The sequence below is a fragment of the Esox lucius genome, chromosome 14 (genome assembly GCF_011004845.1).
Source record: "Esox lucius isolate fEsoLuc1 chromosome 14, fEsoLuc1.pri, whole genome shotgun sequence".
Taxonomy (NCBI): Eukaryota; Metazoa; Chordata; class Actinopteri; order Esociformes; family Esocidae; genus Esox; species Esox lucius.
Genome location: NC_047582.1, coordinates 10,750,682 through 10,774,245, shown reverse-complemented (window position 1 = coordinate 10,774,245; position 23,564 = coordinate 10,750,682). Strand labels below are relative to the sequence as shown.

Below are 23,564 nucleotides of genomic sequence, written 5' to 3'. Positions count from 1 at the left end.
TTCAGTATGTGTCCTAGGAACCGTCAACCAAACACAGTTATGAGAGAGCAGGCAATATTTCTCATTAGTCTGCTGGACAATGTAAGAGCATAAATAAACTGGGAGCTTTCCAAGAATGGCTTTGTAAATGAAAATGTACCAATGGGATAGTCTGCGTAGAGCTAGTGATGGCCAGCCCACTCTCGCATAAAAGGTATAGTGATGGATGAGAGATTTAGAGTTTGTAACAAATCTCAAAGCCCCATGGAATACAGTATCAAGCATACTGTACGTAATGAGGACATGTATGCACGTACTCTAAAATAATTTTAGGAATCACTTTGAAGGAATGTAGGAATGAGAAATGTTTTTTTTAAAAGTCATCATCTCAGTCACGTTCTTCAAATCCTGTTGTTGTGAAAGATAAAGTCTGAAAAGAAAAATCTGAAAGAAAACAAAGTTGAAACTTCATTTATGTAATAAAATAATTCAGCCACTCCCCATCTCTCCTCCCAGCCCACTCCCCATCTCTCCTCCCAGCCCACTCCCCATCTCTCCTCCCAGCCCACTCCCCGATCCTAACCTCCACCCTCCTCAGCCCGTCCTTTCCCTCTCCCGGCCTCAGATCAGGAATTGGCTGCTCGGACTCAATTGCTCAACTATGCAGTAGAGGATAAGCCAGAGCCGAGAAGCAGAGATTGGGCGGTTTGCCATCGACAGGCCGGCTGAGCGCTAAACCATACACCCTCAGTCCCCCCCTCGGTAGCTATGACCTTACTCACAGAGGACCAACCCCAGTCATCCAGGCTCCCAGAGCCTGGAATGCACATCACGAGCCTGGACCGCTTCTCAGTGGGGAGCGCGGACTGTGGGCAGTCTATGAAGGAGGATTATTTGGACAGTATGGAGCCTGTTGTCTTTGGGGTGGTGGAGCCTCCCAGACGCTCTCGCGGCCGGCTGGTGCTGCATGGCATGGTGATGTTCGGAAGGGAATTTTGCTACGCTGTGGAGGCAGCCTTCGTCACACCCGTGCTGCTCAGTGTGGGACTCCCTCGGAGCTTGTACAGCCTTGTGTGGCTGATCAGCCCCCTCCTGGGCTTCCTGCTGCAGCCCATCATCGGCTCAGCCAGCGACTTCTGCAGGTCCCCGTGGGGCCGACGGAGGCCCTACATCCTCACACTGGGTGTTATGATGCTAATGGGTCTCACCTTGTTTCTGAACGGTGACGCGGTCGTGTCAGGTGAGAGGCTCAGCTGGGTCCCCAAAGTCCTTGAGAACTGCTGTTAGTCATTATGAAGTTGGGCAACTTGGGGTAAAGAAATCCAAATAATTTAAAAGCATTGTGAAATGTATTATGTTTCCAATTTGGCTTGCAGTTAAAGGGGATGTATTTATTCCACTGAATTGGTTGCTTAACATTAGCTAAACACAAGTTGCAAAAAAAAATACAAGGTATCTTCCTGGCAGTCCAATATAATTTTTTATTTAATTGGCAAACGCTTGTTTGGAATAACGAGTACAACCCGGATTTGAGGGTTTGACTCCGACAAGGGACAGGTCCTGGGCTCAAAAGTATAAAGTGTGTTTAGTCACTTTGGTTTAGATAATATACTAAATGATAAGGTTAATTGAAATGTGTGCTTAATGAATTGTTTCAATATTGATTGAACATCTCAACATGCTCTAAGCACTGACCCAGAGAACCCTATCCTTGAAGAAACATGAGGGTGTCATGCTCTGATCTTGAACTATAAGTTTATTTATCTGAACACCAGATTCCATGTCCAGTGGCACTCCTATCTACACAGAGAATCTGAGATAGTAAAATCCATTAAGAGCTGCCAGAGCAGGGCAATAACCATAAATAATGATAATAATATTGCATATTTACAGACACATTACTTATTGATTCAGGTATTTCTGTCTGGCTTCATTATCATCAATAGGATGCTTTGCTCTGTATGTCTAGACTAAGGGTCAAATGTTCCTTTTATTTTGTCAGTTTCCCTTCAAGTTGACAGCTCAAATTGTTCAGCATTCCTAAAATGACAAGCTTGGACTGGCCTTAAACAGCAGCAATTACTGAAAAAACCTTTCTGTGGACCTGGGGTCTCGAAGAAAAACTATACTTATCTTCAAAAGGACAAGAATTGAATTTGAGCCTACTATAAAGGGGGTTGTTAAATTAATTAATGTAGGTTTACCTTATCAGATCAATACAAATGTAAAACACTTTAAATAAAGTGTCTGTGATAATTTGGCCAGATTGGAATGTAACCAGGAACCGTCCCTAATCTGAAGATCAGTGCCACAGAGTCAGAACATCCTTTTAACATCTCTTCCAAAAGACACTACGCTAAGCGGGCAAACGTTTCCTTTCTCTGTCCTGGGGTGTTGAGATTAGAAAGACCACAGGGAGGAGTGCCTCCAATAGATCCTCCCACACCACTCCCAGCAGCTTCTGCTCCCATCTGACGGCCTAACAGAACCAACCAGGGCATTTTCTGTAATAACACTACAATACAAAATGTGAGCCAAGAAGCAGCATATTTCAACGCTGTAGTAAACAGTCAAACATAATGCCCCTCATGCTAGCTACTTTAATGTAGGGTACGCTCCAACACATCCCACATTCCTGATAGGACTGCAACACCTGAATGGTTTTGTAATATTTGTAATCTTCCGACTTGGTCTGTATAGGTTTCATGTTGCTGCAATCTGTCAGCCAACTGTTTTTTAGTCAATATTTATGTTTAGTTGCTCTCCTCAGTGTGCACAACATGATTATGGCAATTAGTCTGATTGATTTGCCACAGTCTATGATTCTCACTAGCTCTTTGATGAGGATATACCAAAGGCATAGACACAAGATAACTTGTAAAGACTAATAGAAGTACAGACTTCTAGCATGCTGTGGGATATTAACATAACATTAAATAGTTGTTTTTCAAGACAAACAGAGTCATGCTGTCTTTGTGCTGTTTTTCTGATGAGTAAATTTTTTTTAAAGACAATAACAAACTGTCTGTCAAACTGTCCTTGTATTGTGTTTAACAAAAGGAATGTTGTTCAATCAAATTAATCACACTACAGTATGTGGTGAATTTAGAAAAGTATTATAGTATACCTTTGTTTACCTTCAGAAGCACTTTTTGTACCTCTTCACATCTTTATATTATGTCACCAGAGTCTCTGTCCTGGGTCTCTGTCCTGGGTCTGTGTGCTGGGTCTCTGTCCTGGGTCTCTGTCCTGGGTCTGTGTGCTGGGTCTCTGTCCTGGGTCTCTGTCCTGGGTCTGTGTGCTGAGTCTCTGTCCTGGGTCTGTGTGCTGAGTCTCTGTCCTGGGTCTGTGTGCTGAGTCTCTGTCCTGGGTCTGTGTCCTGGGTCTGTGTGCTGAGTCTCTGTACTGGGTCTGTGTGCTGAGTCTCTGTTCTGGGTCTGTGTCCTGGGTCTGTGTGCTGAGTCTCTGTCCTGGGTCTGTGTCATGGGTCTGTGCATGTCTAAAAGGAGTAAAAGTTAAGTAAAAAATTAAGACAAATTTAAATGATTAAGCTACTATCAAAATAAAGTATTTTAGTTAGTCAGACTAATGAGTGAAAAATCACTGGCATTATATACTGAGACCTGTACCTTGTGGTAAACTCCTGTCTTTCATCTCTTGCAGCGATTGTACAGGATAGGTCATTGAAGAGGATATGGGCCATCGTCATAGTCATGTTTGGGGTGGTGCTATTTGACTTTGCTGCTGATTTCATAGATGGGCCAGTAAAGGCCTACCTCTTTGACGTCTGCTCACACACAGACAGGGAAAGAGGACTGCACTACCATGCTCTTCTCACAGGTAACACATCTCTTTTTTTATCTCTTAGTTACAAATAATAGACAGAAAATAATTGATTGCCTAAGTAGTCACCTTCAGTCAATTTGGTAAAGCACCTTTGGGAGCAATTACTGCCATAAATATTTGAGTAAATCCCAACCAGATTTGCACATCAGGACACAGCTGCTTTTGTACATTCTTCTGTTCAAAATTGCTCAAGCTCCAAAAGGTTAGATGGGACCTTTGATGAACAGCAATTATCAACTCTTTCCATGTATTCTTAATTGGACTGAGGTCCGGTTTATGACTGAGCAAATCAAGGACATTCACAGACTTATGCAGAAGCTACTCCAAAATTGTCTTGGCTCTATGCTTTTGGTCATTGTCATGCTGAAAGATACATTTTCACACCTGTCTGAGGTCCTGTGATCTATGACTGAGGTGTTCTCTAATGACCTATCTGTAATTTGCTCCGTTCACCCTTCCTCAACCCTGACCATTCTCCTAGTCCCTGCTGCTGAGAAGCATTGTCATAGATGCTCCCAACACCATGCTTCACAGTAGGGATTGTGTTCTCAGGATGCAGTGTTTGGCTTGTAGCAAACATTGCGCTTAGCAATGAGGCCAAAAGGCTAAATTTTGGTCTCAACAGACCACAAAATCTTCTTCCACTTGGTCTCTGAGTCTACCACATGCCTTCTAGCAAATTCTAGCCAAGATTTGATTTGAGGTTTTTCAACGATGGCTTTATTTTTGCCACCCTACTGTCAGCTATTGCAGCATTGCTGTGTCTCCCAGCTCAGCCATGGAAGACTGGAACTCTGTAAGTTGACCAGACCTCTTAGTGGCCTCCCTGACTTCTGCCCTTCTCGCCAGGATACTCAGTTTTTGAGTCTTTTCTAAACAGATTCACAGTTTGACACATATTCTCTCCGTTTCTTATTAATTGTCTTTACTGTGCTCAGTGCCTTGGAAATGTTCTCATATCCTCTCCCCTAATTGGTGATTTTGAAAAACCTTATCCTGGATTTGCTTTGAATATTCCTTCATCTTCCTGATGTAGTTTTTGTTAAAAATGTATGGACACAGATGAACTCCATTCAACTCATCATGTGACTATTAAAACAATGTGTTGCACCAAAGCTCATTTGGGTGCATCATAACAAAGGCGGGTGAACTCCTATGGAATCAATTGTTTTCTGTTTTATATTTTTAATTCATTTAGAAAGATTTGCAGATTTTATTTTTAACTTCAATAGTTTGGACCTCTTGTTTTGATCGCTGGAAAAATTCCATAAATTAATTCCTTTTGAAAATGTGAATTAGTCCAAAGGTGTGTGAATACTTTTGAGATCCACTGTAATTTTTAAGGTGTACTACCCAAGTTAACATGTTATGTCATGTAATATTAAACAATTGTAATTTTACATAAAGGGAGTGATGTTTGGTGTATTCATCTGAACTGCATTTTGATAAATAAACGTACGATATGGGTAATTGTAATGGAAGTTTGACACTTAAATTAATTGAGTTATTTGCATATAATATTGCATAATTAGTACAAGTTATTACATATTTTATGTTCTTTTTCTTTTCCCAATTAATAAGGTAATAACCAGTAAAGTGTCATAAGTAATTATACATTATGTGCAAAACATTATTACGCAATAGTATTACATTAAAAAAATGTATTACACAAGAAATGCAATAGTTATTACATCATTAGTAGTTATTACATTATAGGTCGTTAATATTAGCTTTCACAGTGCTCTTTTCTTTTGTCTGTTTGGTAACATGGAGCTTGCCCGTTGTAGCCAACACAGTGAGTGAAGCAGTGGGTGAGTGAGTATTAGAGTTTACTAGTGAGGGAGTGAAACCGGCACAGGGTGGTGTGAGTGTGTTTAGTTTACTTTCTAATCCAGTAGATTCTCAGTCATGTGTTGGAGTCATGAGTTGGAGCTGAGAAAGAGAGGGGAGGCACATGACCTAGTCACCGCAGGTCTGCTATGTAGAATGTATGCATGTGTGAGTGAGTGCCTGCTGGCACCTGGTTTAGATGTAGAGAGGTTGGCTGTTTTTATCTCTTTTGTACTTGCTTTGCAGACACTTAAACTTAGTTTACAATACCCTTACAACTAGTCAAATAATATTATTATTGTGCATGTGAACTTTAAATATATTTAAGTTACAGTTAAATAATGAATATGGACTTAAAGTGCAGTCTCTCAGCTTTAATGTGATGGTGTTCACATCCAAAATGGAGGAAGGGTTTAGGAATAACAGTTCTTTAATATGTAGCCCACTCTTTTTCAAGGGACCAAATATAATTGGACAATTGACTCAAAAGCTGTTTCATGGACATGTGTGGGCCATTCCTTCATTATGTCTTCATCAATTAAGCAGGTAAAAGATCTGGAGTTGATTCCAAATGTGGCATTTGCATTTGGAAGCTGTTGGTGTGAACCCACAACATGTGGTCAGAGGAGCTCTCAATGCAACTGAAACAGCACAGTCAGAGAGAGAGAAGGAAATTTAGGAGTGGCCAAATCAATAGTTTGGTGCATTCTGTGGAAACAAGTATTCACTGGTGAGCTCTGCAACACAATAAGTCCTGGACGTCCACGGAAGGCAACAGTTGTAGGTAGATGATCATAGGATCCTTTCCATGGTAAAGAAAAACACCTTCACAACATCCAGCCAGGTGAAAAACACTATCCAAGTCGACTATGAAGAAAATACTTCATAAATGCAAATATAGAGGGATCATCACAAGGTGCAAACTATTCATAAGCCTCAAGAATAGAAAGGCCAGATTAGACATCTAGAAAAGCCAGCCCAGTTCTGGAACAGCATTCTTTGGTCAGATGAAACTAAGACCAACCTGTATCAGAATGATGGGAAGAAAAAAGTATGGAGAAGGCTTGGAACGACTCATGATCCGAAGCATACTACATCATCTGTAAAACATGGTGGAGGCAGTGTGATGGCATGGGCATGCATGACTTCCAATAGCACTGGTTCACTAGTGTTTATTGATGATGTGACAGAAGATAGAAGCAGCCGGATGAATTCTGAAGTGTATAGGGATATATTGTCTGTTCAGATTCAGCCAAATTCAGCGAAATTGATCGGATGGCGCTTCACTTTACAGATGGACAATGACCCAAATGTTTTTTAAGGCAAAGAAGTGGAATATTCTGCAATGGCCGAGGAAATCACATGATTTCAAGGCAGAAAGACCCACGAACAAACAACAACTGAAGACAGATTCAGTAAAGGCCTGGCAAAGGAGCAAACACCATGTTTGGTGATATCCATGCGTTCCAAACTTCAAGCAGTCATTGCCTGCAAAGGATTCTCAACAAAGTATTAAAAAATAACATTCTATTAATGATTGTGTTAATTTGTCCAATTACATATGAGCCCCTGAAATAAGGCAACTGTGTATGAAAATGGTTGCAATTCTTAAACGTTTCATATGATATTTTTGTTCAACCCCTTGAAGTAAAGCAGAAAGTCTGCACTTGCATCTCGGTTGTTTCATGTCAAATCCATTGTGGTGGCATACTGAGCCACAATTACGAAAATTGTGTCAGTGTCTAAATATTTCTGGACCCAACTGTATGTATTGCAGGCAGCTTCCTTGACTAGACAGAGACCAGGTTTCACTGCTTTCTCTGCAATAACATATAATTTCAGATAATTGAAGGGGGTAGCCTACCATGGCATTGTCTGCCTCTAAAATGTATTTTTTATTTAAATTGTTGTAGTGGTGCAATGACATCAAATCCTAATTTAAGGTATGAAAACACAATGCATCTTTCATGAGGTTTCAGCAAACATGCAGGTTTCTGATTGTAAGGTGTGAGCTCCAAACCTTAGGGATGTTAAGCCAAGATAACGGAGACAGAGACTTGACGTCAAATCCTAGATGCTCGCACTCAGGTCTGCTGCATTATTTATATGAAAACCTGAGTTTGTTTACTCCTTGTTGGTGTAATTTCTGGAGGAAACATATGCCCAGATTAAAGGGATATGTCTGACAGAACAAGACAATTGTCTGTCTACAGGTTCGCACTTTCTATGTGATAGGAACTCATTTATCACAACATTACTCCCAGCGTCTTTGACATCACCCAGCCTAAATATTACATTGTGACACAAGCTTTAAATCCAAAGGAAAAAAAATATTTATTTAATCCAGCCAGTGTTTGTGAATGTCTTCTTGCTGTGAAAATTCTCAATCAGCACAGGCAAACATATTCAATGTGCTATTATGGAGAATTACAATTACAGACAATATCTGTGGCCTTGGGCTCTAACCGCCTGACCTGATGGCCAACGCTCACTGTTCCTGTTGTTCGTTGCAGGGCTGGGTGGTGCCTTCGGGTACCTGTTGGGGGCTATGGACTGGGGACACTCCTCCCTGGGGCGACTGCTGGGGTCAGAGTACCAGGTCATCTACTTCTTCTCTGCTCTGACCTGGACGGTATTTCTCACCGTGCATCTCTTCAGCATCCCGGAGGTGTCCCTGGCCAAGGACAGCAGCCTGGACCCCCTGGCCCCCAGCGGGCTCCTCCTGCGCAGTACACACAGCAGCAGTGGTGGCTATGGGACCTTACACGGATCCATGTCCAAGGAGATGGAGCCAGACTTCCGGCCACGTTCATTCTCCGCTCTGGGTGAAGCCAATTCAGTCACATCCAGTTCCAAGCAGCCCAACAAAGTGGTATGTCAAAAGACCCATGTGGTTCTACACAAACACAACAAGGAGAGGTGTATAGGAAACTGCTCACTAATGAAAAGTCAGTGCCTCTGAATGTTGTCAGCGAGCTGGGGTATTCAGCACTTAGACAAAATCCAGAGCTTGCTGTATTCTGGTTTGGACAAATAACAAATGACACCCAGACAGTGTCCCAAGTCTAAATTTGTCCCTGAAAAGATGAGAACTGGAGAAAAACAGTGTACAGTGAGGGGAAAAATTATTTGATCCCCTGCTGATTTTGTAAGTTTGCCCACTGACAAAGAAATTATCTGTCTATAATTTTAATGGTTGGTTTATTTGAACAGTGAGAGACAACAAGAAATCCAGAAAATGCATGTAAAACATTTATAAATTGATTTGCATTTTAATGAGGGAAATAAGTATTTGCTCCTAATCTCAGCTTGTTACCTGTATAAAAGACACAGAAGCAATCAATCAATCAGATTCCAAACTCTCCACCATGGCCAAGACCAAAGAGCTATCCAAGGATGTCAGGGACAAGATTGTAGACCTACATGAGACTAGAATGGGCTACAAGACCATCGCCAAGCAGCTCGTTGAGAAAGTGACATCAGTTGTTGTGATTATTTGCAAATGGAAGAAACACAAAAGAACTGTCAATCGCCCTCGGTCTGGGGCTCCATGCAAGATCTCCCCTCGTGGAGTTGCAATGATCATGAGAACGGTGAGGAATCAACCCAGAACTGCACGGGAGGTTCTTGTCAATGATCTCAAGGCAGCTGGCATGATAGTCACTAAGAAAAAAATTGTTAACACACTACGCCGTGAAGGACTGAAATCCAGCATCTGAATGATTCAGAGGAGAACTGGCTGAAAGTGTTGTGGTCAGATGAGACATCAACTTAACTCGCTGTGTTTGGAGGAGGAGGAATGCTGCCTATGACCCCAAGAACACCATCCCCACCGTCAGACATAGAGGTGGAAACATTATGCTTTGGGGTGTTTTCTACTAAGGGGACAGGACAACTTCATTGCATCAAAGGGACAATAGACGGGGCCATGTACCGTCATATATTGGGTGAGAACCTCCTTCCCTCAGCCAGGGCATTGAAAATGGGTTGTGGATGGGTATTCTAGCATGACAATGACCCAAAACACACGGCCAAGGCAACAAATGATTGGCTCTAGAAGAAGCACACTTAGGTCCTTGAGTGGCCTATGCAGTTTCCAGACCTTAATCCTATAGAAAATCTGGGAAGGGAGCTGAAGGTTTGAGTTGCCAAACGTCAGCCTCAAAACCATAATTACTTGGAGAAGATCTGCAAAGAGGAGTGGGACAAAATCCCTCCTGAGATGTGTGTAAACCTGGTGGCCAACTACAAGAAACGTCTGACCTCTGTGATTGCCAACAAGGGTTTTGCCACCAAGTACTAAGTCATGTTTTGCAGAGGGGTTGAATACTTATTTCACTCATTAAAATGCAAATAAATGTATAAAATTCTTGACATGCGTTTTTCTGGATTTTGTTGTTATTCTGTCTCTCACTGTTAAAATAAACCTACTATAAAAATTATAGACCGATCATTTCTTTGTCAGTGGGCAAATGTACAAAATCAGCAGGGAATCTAAAAGAAAATTCCCTCACTGTAACTGTTCCAGAAAAGCAGCGACTGCCTCTCAAGTACCTCCTTGGGTAAAAACTCTTGATTTACCCGTGATGAGCTGTACCTCACCAACTATTTCCACAGAACATAGTGAGGCCTTTGTTTTGTGACACACGTCCCAGTAGACGTTGCTCACATGAAGTCAGACCCCTCGACTCTTACGTTCTGCTCCTGACTGATAGGGTAAAGCCCGGGTATTATGTAGAGTACACACATAGTTTTAACAATCAAAGCGTTGTTTAATGGTAACGCAAAAGGCAAGGCTTGAAGCTATGAGCACAAGGCATTTATGAATCCATTTCATGTCAATACTACGTTTTTTTCAGTTGTAACAAATACTATTAGAAATAAATTAAAGAAATGACGATTTTCAGCACACACTACACTAATCTGTGTAGTGTGCACACACTACACTAATCAATCCTTCCACCTCTATAATGAAAAGAGCGTTATGGGGCAGGTCAGGAATCAGGGATTGACCCAAAACCAGTCCTGAATCACTTCTCAATGGTGGAACCAAACATTATCACACAATTTCATTGAGGAGGAATGTTTCTTCCATGTTGTTAGGGCACATGGATAGATGCTCTTTGGCCAATGATATTGCACTGACACTCGTGTTTTGGTTCAGTAGAAGCCTGCTTTATCAACAAAGATGTACTTGTGATGGTTCATAGCAGGTCAGTATGTAACATTGACCCCGTCCAGGGGCTCTCTGATTTACTTCTCTGCCTTGCTGTCTGTCATGCTCCATTTCAAAAGATATTGCCATTGTTCCCACGGTTTATTTGGCTATATACAGTAGTTAACAGTTTTATGGATGGCAATCATGTCCTGTTTATGACCTATTGTATTGTACATTGGCAATGCAGTGGTTTTTGTGGTTCACACAACCAACACTGTGGTTGTGGGTTTGAATCCCACAGAGGTCACATACAAATCTATGGCCTTAGGGTGGTGATTCTATACTTCTCAATCTGAACGTAGTAGGAAAAACAATGGAAAACACAGTATCTTCACCAAATGGTTGAGTGATGATCAGTTAGGAACAATGAGCATAGTGATAGTAAAATATATTATAACAATAGAGAAGAAAAAAGTGATGCATGTACTTTGTATGAACATAATGTATTTCAGTGTGAAACAGGTCTTTCTTTGTGTTTTTTGTACTCAGTCAATGTCAGATGTACCTAGAATTGTGAAAAATTGCTTTTTTGATGATCTGTTGTGTTTTTTGCACTAAGACTGGGGAAATATTACCACAAAATTGTATGAATAGTACCAAAGCATCTGAAAACAACTGTGATGTTATAGCAGCAGACTGGCCGGATGTGTTTGGACCACTGTGGTCTATGCATGTAGTGAAACTTGTCATTCTTTGAGACAATTATAACATTCTAATCAGTTCAGGTGTGTGGCAGTGAATAGTAAACACACAGAATGTACAGTGGGGAGAACAAGTATTTGATACACTGCCGATTTTGCAGGTTTTCTCACTTACAAAGCATATAGAAGTCTGTTATTTTTTATCATAGGTGCTCTTCAACTATGAGTGACGGAATCTAAAACAAGAATCCAGAAAATCACATTGTATGATTTTTAAGTAATTAATTTGCATTTTAAGTATTTGATACATCAGAAAAGCAGAACTTAATATTTGGTACAGAAACCTTTGTTTGCAATTACAGAGATCATACGTTTCCTGTAGATCTTGACCAGGTTTGCACACACTGCAGCAGGGATTTTGGCCCACTCCTCCATACAGACCTTCTCCAGATCCTTCAGGTTTCGGGGCTGTCGCTGGGCAATACGGACTTTCAGCTCCCTCCAAAGATTTTCTATTGGGTTCAAGTCTGGAGACTGGCTAGGCCACTCCAGGACCTTGAGATGCTTCTTACGGAGCCACTCCTTAGTTGCCCTGGCTGTGTGTTTCGGGTCGTTGTCATGCTGGAAGACCCAGCCACAGCCCATCTTCAATGCTCTTACTGAGGGAAGGAGGTTTTTGGCCAAGATCTCGCGATTCATTGCCCCATCCATCCTCCCCTCAATACGGTGCAGTCGTCCTGTCCCCTTTGCAGAAAAGCATCCCCAAAGAATTATGTTTCCACCTCCATGCTTCACGGTTGGGATGGTGTTCTTGGGGTTGTACTCATCCTTCTTCTTCCTCCAAACACGGCGAGTGGAGTTTAGACCAAAAAGCTCTATTTTTGTCTCATCAGACCACATGAGCTTCTCCCATTCATCCTCTGGATCATCCAGATGGTCATTGGCAAACTTCAGACGGGCCTGGACATGAGCTGGCTTGAGCAGGGGGACCTTGCGTGTGCTGCAGGATTTTAATCCATGACGGCGTAGTGTGTTACTAATGGTTTTCTTTGAGACTGTGGTCCCAGCTCTCTTCAGGTCATTGACCAGGTCCTGCCGTGTAGTTCTGGGCTGATCCCTCCTCTTCCTCATGATCATTGATGCCCCACAAGGTGAGTTCTTGCATGGAGCCCCAGACCGAGGGAGATTGACCGTCATCTTGAACTTGTTGCCTTCTCACCAAGCTGCTTGCCTATTGTCCTGTAGCCCATCCCAGCCTTGTGCAGGTCAATAATTTTATCCCTGATGTCCTTACACAGCTCTCTGGTCTTGGCCTTTGTAGAGAGGTTGGAGTCTGTTTGATTGAGTGTGTGGACAGATGTCTTTTATACAGGAAACAAGTTCAAACAGGTGCAGTTAATACAGGTAATGAGTGGAGAACAGGAGGGCTTCTTAAAGAAAAACGAACATGTCTGTGAGAGCCGGAATTCGTACTGGTTGGTAGGTGATCAAATACTTATGTCATGCAATAAATTGCTAATTAATTATAAAAAAAATCATACAATGTGATTTTCTGGATTTTTGTTTTAGATTCCGTCTCTCACAGTTGAAGTGTACCTATGATAAAAATGACAGACCTCTACATGCTTTGTAAGTAGGAAAACCTGCAAAATCGGCAGTGTATCAAATAACTTGTTCTCCCCACTGTATTTGTATGTGCAGGTTGGAAATCTGAGAATCGTTTTCGGTCATGCAGTTATTTAAAGAACCAGTAATCCTGTGACTTGGTTCTGTCCGTTTCTTAGTTACCAGCGCCAGCTGGATTCCATGCATGGTTACGTTGACACTAATCAGGCTAGGCAGACATCACACTGGACTAGAGTGTGAAACACCCATTAAATGGTTGTAATGTCACACAGCGACACACAGAGAACCTCAATTAAACTATCAGTATACTGTACCGTCTAATACTGTATGTGGATAGGTATAGGTACTTCATAACCCTGAATTAAATTAATTATATGATCTCTAATGTTCAGTCAGCCAATCAAACCAATTCTCTGAATGAGACAAAATGAAAATTAGACTATTTAATGATGACTATTTAACTTAATGATGGCTGTATTTATGGGACTATAGCAGGAAATGAATGATGGATTTAATTAGTAGAATGAATTGGAATTATTATGAAAAGAAATGATTATTGTATATTCTGGCTAGTGGAGACACTGGCAGTCACGGGTCCAGGTTTAGAACAGTTCTCCCCCAGTATTATTTGGTGCGTTTAGATGTTTCTTTTCACATTGTAATTTATTTTGGGATGTTAACATGACTTTATGTAGGCAATAATACCACACTATATACAGTACACCTGCACAATAGAAAATACATTACATCCTGAAGAATATTAGTTAATCATTGAGTACAGATTTTAGTTCTTATATGAAAATAATAATATAAGTACAAAATGGCATATAGAGTATATTGCTGAACTTTGCTCAGTTTTCTGACTTGTTAAAATATTGTTTTTAAAAGTTAAGGCTTGTGTGTCTGTCATAAGATGGGAGCTGTAATCTGATATATTTCCATTCTTGTCTAACCAGTGCGGTTTCTTCATGAGTCCTCAGTACTCTGTGTGTCTAATCACTTTTTTAAGTAGGACTATTAATATTTTCCAGAGTCACCTTTGGCATTTGAAATGCTCAGTTTAATTGTTGGGTGTTAGAAAACCAATCTGAAGAAAGTTGATCCACAGACCTGATTGGCTGACATGATGGTTTAGAGCCCATCCTCTTATCAAGATGAATTGTCATTGGTGTAATTTAATAAAGTCAGCCTTGTGACATTATGCAGCTGGCCAGAAGTATCATTTTTCTCAAACAGGCAGAATTTGTATACAAAAAGGTCATTATTGTAGTGCAAATTTTCTGAGTGTTGTTTTAACATTAAAGTCTGGAAATATCAACCCTAAATGTACTATTGTAAAGTTGTTATGTTTGACAAATGTTTGACTTCACTGAGCTTTTAAATCTTATGATCTAATCATCTGTCCTGGGTTTTTTACTATGCAGTTATCCCATACTTATGTGAAATAGTTTTTATATTCTTGTTTGTATTACAATACTCTATTAAAAATATTAAATCAATATACTCATAATACAAAACAATTGGTAAATATTGCTTTGTAGCTCCCTTTAAATGATGCATAATGTTATACCAGCTTTGCCAGCTTTAATAAATTTTTCTTCAACAATGATTTTATATACAAATGTCGAATACACTGTATGTCAACAATCCTTCCTCCAAAGGACTATATTACTATGGTTACATTTTGTAAAAAAAATAACTCAAATCCTGCTCTTCTTTCATCCTGGTTTCTCGTAGAATAACTTGTGTCTTGTGTCCGATTGCAGCAGAGGAGAATGACTTTGAAGTCATGTCTCCTGGCCATGATTACCATGCCCAGTCATTATCGCTGCCTCTGTGTCAGTCACCTGCTGGGATGGACTGCCTTCCTCTGCAACATGCTCTTCTTTACAGACTTCATGGGACAGGTGAGAAGAGAAAGAAATATTAGAGATAGTGAGTCGCATGTCTATTTCTGTCTTGCTGTTTCTGTGTTGAGTGTCTGTTTCTGTGTGAGTGTCTGTTTCTTTGTGTGTCTGTGAGTATCTGTTTCCGTGTGGGTGGGTGTCGGTGAGTGAGTGTCTGTTTGTGTGTGTGTGTGTGTGTGTCTGTGATTGTCTGTGTTGTTTTTCTGTGTTGCTGTTTCTGCGTGAGTGTTTGTTTCTGTGTGTGTGTGTGTGTGTGTGTGTGTGTGTGTGCGCGCACGTGTGCAGCGCTTGACTTGGGCTAAAATAAGTGTAGGAACTGCTAAATCGCACACTGTTCATCAAAATGTATGCGTTAATAAGACTGGCTTGCTCTCTTGCCTAAAATAGGAACTGGGGCGCTGTTCGCACTACCAGAATGCCATTCCGGACCATTCCAGCCCAAATCAAGCACTGTCTGTGTATATGTCTGTGAGGGAGTGGCTGTTTCTACATCTGTTTCTCTCTGTGTGAGTGTGTGTCTATAAATGAGTGTCTGTTTCTGTGTGTGTGTGTCTGTGAGTGTGTGTCTGTTTCTGTGTGTGAGTGTCTGTTTCTGTGTGTGAGTGTCTGTTTCTGTGTGTGTGTGTGTGTGTCTGTTTCTGTGTGTGTGTGTGTGTGTCTGTTTCTGTGTGTGTGTGTGTGTGTGTGTGTCTGTTTATGTGTGTGTGTGTGTGTGTGTGTCTGTTTCTGTGTGTGTGTGTGTGTGTGTGTGTGTGTGTGTGTCTGTTTCTGTGTGTGTGTGTGTGTGTGTGTGTGTGTGTTTCTGTGTGTGTGTGTGTGTCTGTTTCTGTGTGTGTGTGTGTCTGTTTCTGTGTGTGAGTGTCTGTTTCTGTGTGTGAGTGTCTGTTTCTGTGTGTGAGTGTCTGTTTCTGTGTGTGAGTGTCTGTTTCAGTGTGTGAGTGTCTGTTTCTGTCTGTGTGTGTGTCTCTGTGTCTGTTTCTGTGTGTGTGTCTCTGTGTCTGTTTCTGTGTGTGAGTGTCTGTTTCAGTGTGTGAGTGTCTGTTTCTGTGTGTGTGTCTGTTTCTGTGTGTGTGTCTCTGTGTCTGTTTCTGTGTGTGAGTGTCTGTATCTGTGTGTGAGTGTCTGTTTCTGTGTATGAGTGTCTGTTTCTGTGTGTGTGAGTGTCTGTTTCTGTGTGTGTGTGTGGCTGTTTCTGTGTGCGTGTCTGTTTCTGTGTGCGTGTCTGTTTCTGTGTGTGTCTGTTTCTGTGTGTGTGTCTGTTTCTGTGTGCGTGGCTGTTTCTGTGTCTATATAACTGTGAGGGAGTGATTGTTTCTGTGTGTGTGTTTGTTTCTGTGTGTGTGTTTATTTGTTTATATCTGCAAGTGTCTGTCTCTTTCTGTGAGTGTGTCTGTGATTGAGTGTCTGTTTCTGTGTGAATGTCTGTTTCTGTGAGTGTGTCTGTGATTGAAAGTCTGTTTCTGTGTGAATGTCTGTTTCTGTGAGTATCACTGTTAATGAATACCCTTATCAGACATTGGCCAATAACGACGTTCACATTTTATTTACTACTTTTTCATTCTAGTTATGTTTTTAATGTTAGGAATTGATTTTCTATCATTTTGTTCATTAATAAAGTTGATGTCTATTGGCTTAGCGCCATCACAATAATGCTCTGATTGGTTTCTCATGTCATTGCCTCAGGTGATTGGTTCAGTGTGTTCAAATTAATTAGTCTGAATGGAAGACCGGCCTGACAAGCTTCATGGTGGTTGAAGGCAGACTGAGATAGATAGAATGGGGGACCAGTCCTAAACACGCTGCCTCAGAGATTTCTGTCAGAGATAGTTTATGATGTTGATACAGGCTTTGGCAGCTATATAATAAGAAATGGGATTGAGATGGTCAACTGTTGCTACTGTACAGTACATGCATTTTATCTTCCTCCAGACATTCCTGCAGGCACCGGCTTTTATCTCCACCACAATAGTTATACCACCACCTTTATTATGCAGTGGAGTGGATGGAGAGACATAATAAGTCAACACCATTCCATATATTCATTCATTGTCCATTCACTGTAAATGAACTGGGTCGCATCAACAACTCAACTGTGTTGTGTACTCCATTTTTGTGTACCCTAACTGCCACAGTCGTCATGCTTGTGGTCAGTTATGCGTAGTAATGTTTGTGCTGATGGTGTGTGTTGACAGATTGTGTATAAGGGCAACCCATATGCTGAACATAACTCCACAGCCTACGACCGCTATGAGAGGGGAGTGGAGATTGGATGCTGGGGCCTCTGCATCAACGCTGTCTCCTCTGCTCTCTACTCCTGTAAGTCTGGTTACAGTGGTCATGAAGTAGAACACTAATGACATGAAAACAGAAGGACGTGGACGTACTGAGAAAGGAATAGACCTGGGGCACTAGTTTAGAAACAGAAACCAAAAGCGGCCTTAAAGAAATCTGGAACAGACGTAAGCTTATTAAGCTAGATCTCTACATGCAGCTCAGATCACTTCTGAAGGGTGTAATGACAAAAGGCAGTTTGACCTAGTTCTGCTGCCACCACCATTAGCCTCTTAAACTTAGTTTGTCCAGCATTAGCCTCTTAAACCAGGCCTGGCTTGTTGTTAGGCCTGGAGAATACTTGTTGCAAAGGGGCGGGGAAAAGTTTTTTTTCAGTAACGTCTCAAAAAACTTTAACCCAATCAAATTCATTGCTTAGCTAACGCCTCAAAACACATTAACCCAGTCAAATGCATTGCTTGGAAGAGGCTTATACAGGTGTTCACGAGAATAATGCCTTCAGTGCAACAGTAGCTAGCTAAGTGAAGATGGCAGCAAAATCTCTAAAAAATAACCCATCGAAATCTGTGGATGTACTACTGTATGTCGCGTTTGTGGTGAACCATATCAGTCTTTGAGAAACAAACAACCATTTCCTAGGTAAATTGTTGTTATTGCGACCGGACAACGCATGGCACCTGAATGCACTATGGGAAGGAGACAAGCCGGCGGAGGAAGTGTGATGCTTTGGGCAATGTTCTGCTGGGAAATGATATTTTGTGATGGAATTGGCCGCTTTCAGCAAGATAATGCACCCTGCCACAAAGCAAAAATGGTACAGGAATGGTTAGAGGAACACAACAATGAGTTCAAGCTGTTAAATGGACCTCCAATTTCCCAGGATCTCAATCCAATTGAGCATCTGTGGATGTGATGGACAAACAAGTCTGATCCATGAAAGCCCCACCTCACAACTTACATGATTTGAAGGATCTGCTGCTAATGTCTTGGGGCCAGATACCACAGTACACCTTCAGAGGTCTAGTTGAGTCTGCCTCAATGGGTCAGGGCTGTTTTGGCGTTAAAAGGGGGACCTACACAATATTAGACAGGTGTTTATAATGTTATGGCTGATCGGTGTATATAGACTGAGATGTAGGTAACAAGGTGAGTGCCCATGTGAGTGGTGCCACCCATATAATATATCATCCAAAGCTTCACTCACTCTGTGTAAGGGCCTCACTTTTCTAGTTGTTATATTCCAATCCTATAGTTGAGCATGGAGACAATAACATAATGGACCTGTTGTCTATGTAAAATAATGTGACAGATTTGCATGCATTAGATTCAATGTCACCAAGCAGAACAGCAGGCTCATTCCATATAACTGAATTACTAATGATACTGTTTTGTTAATCCAGTGTCATTAAACTTTAGCCACAAGGTATGAAAAGTAATAAGGAGTGCTATAGCAGACGTTTGCTAAAATCAGTGTTCCAATAGGGAAGTGATGTAAACAGAAATGGCTTAATAAAATGCAATACCGTTTAAACTGTTGTTTTTGTTGCTTTAGCAAGACATTGCTTTGATACTTAAAACCTGAAGTCTTGGACATGTTGCCTGTGCTTAAATAGTGGTATATAAAGTATTTGACGTGTTGCGTGTGTTTAAATAGTGGTATATAAAGTCTTGGAGGTGTTGCGTGTGTTTAAATAGTGGTATATCATGTAAAACACGTATTACTTTGCAGTATCCGTCCTCATACTGTTTAAAGCTGCAATATCCCTCTTTTCCTCCCTCTGTCCGTTCGTCCAATCTGTGTTCAGATGTCCAGAGGCTGCTGCTGCCCTACATTGGACTGAAGGGGCTTTACTTCGTGGGGTACTTTGTGTTTGGTCTGGGCACCAGTCTGATTGGCCTGTTCCCCAACATCATCACCACCCTCATCCTGTGCAGTGTCTTCGGAGTCATGTCCAGCACCTTGTACACCATCCCCTTCAACCTCATATCTGAGTACCACCGTGAAGAGGAGGTCAGTCACCTCTCCGATTAGCCTGGTCCCAGATCTGTATGTCCAACTCCCATGACCATAGGATTTGGCAATACCATGCGAATAAATCTTTAACCAGACTAGTTTCACACACATTTTATATGTATACATTTGTAATACGTATAAAATGTAATTTAACAGATGCTCTTAACCAGATTTGACATACAGTTTGACATGTTGTTTTCATACATTCTAAACCTCATCCACCACTTTGCCTGTAGCTATCTCAAATGAGTGAGTCCACAACTGGCCTTTGAAACATAAATGCTCCCTGCATGCCATTTATCATAGCGGAGAGGGAACTCCCCTTTTTCCTTTCCTGAATTTATAGAAGTATTTTCTAATTCTGTTTTTCTTATTACCTCTTGTTTTTCTGTGCAAGTGTCACTTGTAATTCACATTGCAAATGCAAACCCAACAGTTGGTTGCTTTCTGGGGAATACTAAAATATGTTTCCCCTGCAATTCTTTTCAGTCCATTGCAAAACAGTTAACACCCTCAAAAGACAGGTGTATCATAAGACAAGCAGTGTGATAAAAGTGACACAAATGTATCTTCTGTGCAATGATGGAGTGGACCCAGGTGTATCACTAGAGCTACTTGTGATTTTACCATTACCTCCCCTGACTATCAGATGGGTGACCTGCGGTTTTCCCAACCACTACCTCCCCACCACATGAGCAAGCCTGTTAATGAGCCCATAGATCACTGCAAGCTGTCGAGCCTGTCAAAGCAGAGTGGTCCACATTGAGTTGGTCACCATGGACCCCATGCTTAAAGCAGATCTGCCCTTAACAGCAGACATGTACCAAACAACCTGGCATGTCCACAGACAGATCAAACCCCTTCAGCACATGCATAGGGCTCGCTTAGACGTAGTGCTTCTCAGTGTTAGTGTTTTGAAAAGGAGTGTACCCCCACATTTTCAGGATGTAAAATCAAAAGCAATTTGTGACGTGAATCTCAGCCGGTATGCACATTACTTTAGATTTAGCACTTCCTTTCACCTTTGGTATACGTAAAGTATGACCTAGTGACAGTTCTCAGGGGTCTCTTTCTCAGCACCGCCCAGGGTTGTCCTACCTCAGTGTTGCCCTACCTCAGGTTTGTCTTACCTCAGAGTTGTCCTACCTCAGGGTTTTCCTACCTCAGGGTTTTCCTACCTAGGGTTGTCCTACCTCAGGATTGTCCTACCTTGACATACTCTACAACTCTCTGTTCAATTGAGGTCCTTCATATGTCTAGGTTTCAGCAGAAACTTCCTGGTTGAGTGAGCAGTGTGATGAGAAGCAGAACAGCATGTTATGTGCTTGGGATGGGAGAGAAAAAGGCGCTGAAATCATGACGCCAAATATCATAATAATACCTTAATGTGTATGTGTATGTTTGTGTATACTGTGTAATAAGTATATTATGTTTCTATATTATATATACACATACACACACACACACACACACATATATATACACTCACCAAATTAGGAACACCTGTTCAATTTCTCATTAATGCAATTATCTAATCAACCAGATCAGATGGCAGTTGCTTCAATACATTTAGGGGTGTGGTCCTGGTCAAGACAATCTCCTGAACTCCAAACTGAATGTCAGAATGGGAAAGAAAGGTGATTTAAGCAATTTTGAGCGTGGCATGGTTGTTGGTGCAAGACGGACCGGTCTGAGTATTTCACAATCTGCTCAGTTACTGGGATTTTCACGCACAACCATTTCTAGGGTTTACAAAGAATTGTGTGAAAAGGGAAACACATCCAGTATGCGGCATCCTGTGGGCTAAAATGCCTTGTTGATGCTAGAGGTCAGAGGAGAATGGGCCGACTGATTCAAGCTGAAAGAAGAGCAACTTTGACTGAAATAACCACTCGTTACAACTGAGGTATGCAGCAAAGCATTTGTGAAGCCACAACACGCACATCTTTGGGATGTGGTGGAACGGGAGCTTTGTGCCCTGGATGTGCATCCATCAACTGCAAGATGCTATCCTATCAATATGGGCCAACATTTCTAAAGAATGCTTTCAGCATCTTGTTGAATCTATGCCACGTAGAATTAAGGCAGTTCTGAAGACGAAAGGGGGTCAAACACAGTATTAGTATGGTGTTCCTAATAATCATTTAGGTGAGTGTACAGTGGGGAGAACAAGTATTTGATACACTGCCGTTTTTGCAGGTTTTCCCACTTACAAAGCATATAGAAGTAATTGCAAACAAAGGTTTCTGTACCAAATAGTCTAGTTGATCAGAAATACAGTGTAGACATTGTAAATGACTATTGTAGTTGGAAACTATATACATAGGTGTACAGAGGCCCATTATCAGCAACGATCAATAATCTGGCCAACTCTACCTCGAAGGCCAGCATCCTGGAGTCGCCTCTTCACTGTTGATGTTGAGATTGGTGTTTTCTGGATACTATTTAATGAAGCTGCCAGTTGAGGACCTGTGAGGCATCTGTTTCTCAAACTAGACACTAATGTATTTGTCCTCCTGCTCAGTTGTGAACCAGGGCCTCCCAATCCTCTTTCTATTCTGGTTAGAGAATTTTTCTGTGAAAGGAATTCTGTGAAAGGAGTACTACACGTCGTTGTATGAAATCTCCTGCAGTTTCCTGCAATTTCTCGCATGGAATAGCCTTAATATCTCAGAACAAAAATAGACTGATGAGTTCCAGAAGTAAGTTATTTGTTTCTGGCCATTTTGAGCCTGTAATCGAACCCACAATTGCTGATGATCCAGAAACGAACTAGTCTAAAGAAGGCCAGTTCATTGCTTTTTTTAATCAGCACAACAGCTTTCAGTGGTGCGAACATAGTCAAAAAAGGGTTTTCTAATGATCAATTAGACTTTTGAAATGATAACTTTGATTAGCAAACACAATGTGCCATTGGAACACAGGAGTAATGTTTGCTGATAATAGTCCCCTGTATGTCTATGTAGATATTCCATTAATAATCAGCAATTTCCAGCTAAAATAGTCATTTACAACATTTAAAATGTCTACATTGTATTTCTGATCAATTTGATGTTATTTTAATGGACAAAATAACTTTTTTTTGTCCATTAGATTTTATTTAGAAACGTCCTTGTTTTCAAAAGATAAGCAAAGTTATGTCCAGTGTGTGAACTTTGAATGGTTTTGTCCTTTTTTCTCAGGAGCTGTGCTACTATAGTAACGTGAAAAAAATGTTTTTTTCTTCACTTCTCCACTATGCCATTGCTGGCTTAGGGGTTAGGTGTGTAGCATGTATGCGCTCATTTAATTTTAAAGGTGCTGTTTTGAAAACAAATGATTGTTTCCCTTTGTGCCATAACCCTGATAAGACTGTTAAGTGTGCCGTTGTTCTTCCAGGTGCGGAGGAAGATGGGTAAAGTATATCCTGCTGGACAGGATCGAGGCACCGGCGTGGACTGTGCAGCACTCACGTGTATGGTGCAGCTGGCTCAGATCATTGTGGGGGCGGGACTGGGGGCACTGGTCAACATGGCGGGAAGCGTGATTGTGGTGGTCCTCTCCGCGTCAACGATGTCTCTGATTGGTTGTCTGTTCATCGCCCTCTTCATCCGACACGTGCATTAACCTCTTTAATAAAGATATTCACTAATACCCTTTAAACCATGTTTTTTCTCTATTTATGAAAGGGTTTCCTAATTCCAACCTGCATAATTATGCTCATGAGCAAAACAGAACAAACTGTGCAGATCAATGTTTCACTCATCCTTCATAGGGTTGTATAATGCTGATAACAATTCAAAATCTCTAGGGTTTTCTAGAAAAACTGGATATCAGAATCCTGGAACCACAGGAATATTGGAAAGCTACCAGATTTTTACAGCCCCAATCCTTTTATCTGTCGCCCATTGTCTCCACCAGTTATAGATGTTTCAAAAAACAAGTTGCAGAGGACAGATCGGCCATACTAATTGTGTGGCGTCTGGCAAAGCTTTTAACCTACAGAGTAAAACTATTTTTTGTACAGAAGTATAAAATGTAAGCCAAGTTGGTCAGATGAGTTATGTCAACCACATCAATTAAATTGGATTCCCATAAAATAAAATATCATGAAATCCTTCATTTTTTTGTGTGGACTTTAGTCCTTTGAAAGAGATGTGCACAGAGGAAAATAGAGGATAGTGTATCAAGGGGATGCGTGCACAGATCAGTCCAGAGTCTTATGTGCTCTG

The 23,564-nt window shown here is 41.2% G+C and overlaps 1 protein-coding gene across 1 annotated transcript; it reads left to right on the top strand.

Annotated features, from left to right (window-relative positions):
- Positions 1–542: 542 nt before the first annotated feature.
- slc45a2 (solute carrier family 45 member 2) lies at positions 543–23,392 on the top strand. Its single transcript, XM_010877274.4, has 7 exons — positions 543–1,219; positions 3,643–3,819; positions 8,169–8,527; positions 14,907–15,047; positions 17,240–17,363; positions 19,145–19,350; positions 22,732–23,392. Exons 1-7 carry the CDS (start codon positions 748–750, stop codon positions 22,957–22,959), a joined length of 1,707 nt encoding a protein of 568 aa, XP_010875576.1. The 5' UTR covers positions 543–747; the 3' UTR covers positions 22,960–23,392.
- Positions 23,393–23,564: the final 172 nt, after the last annotated feature.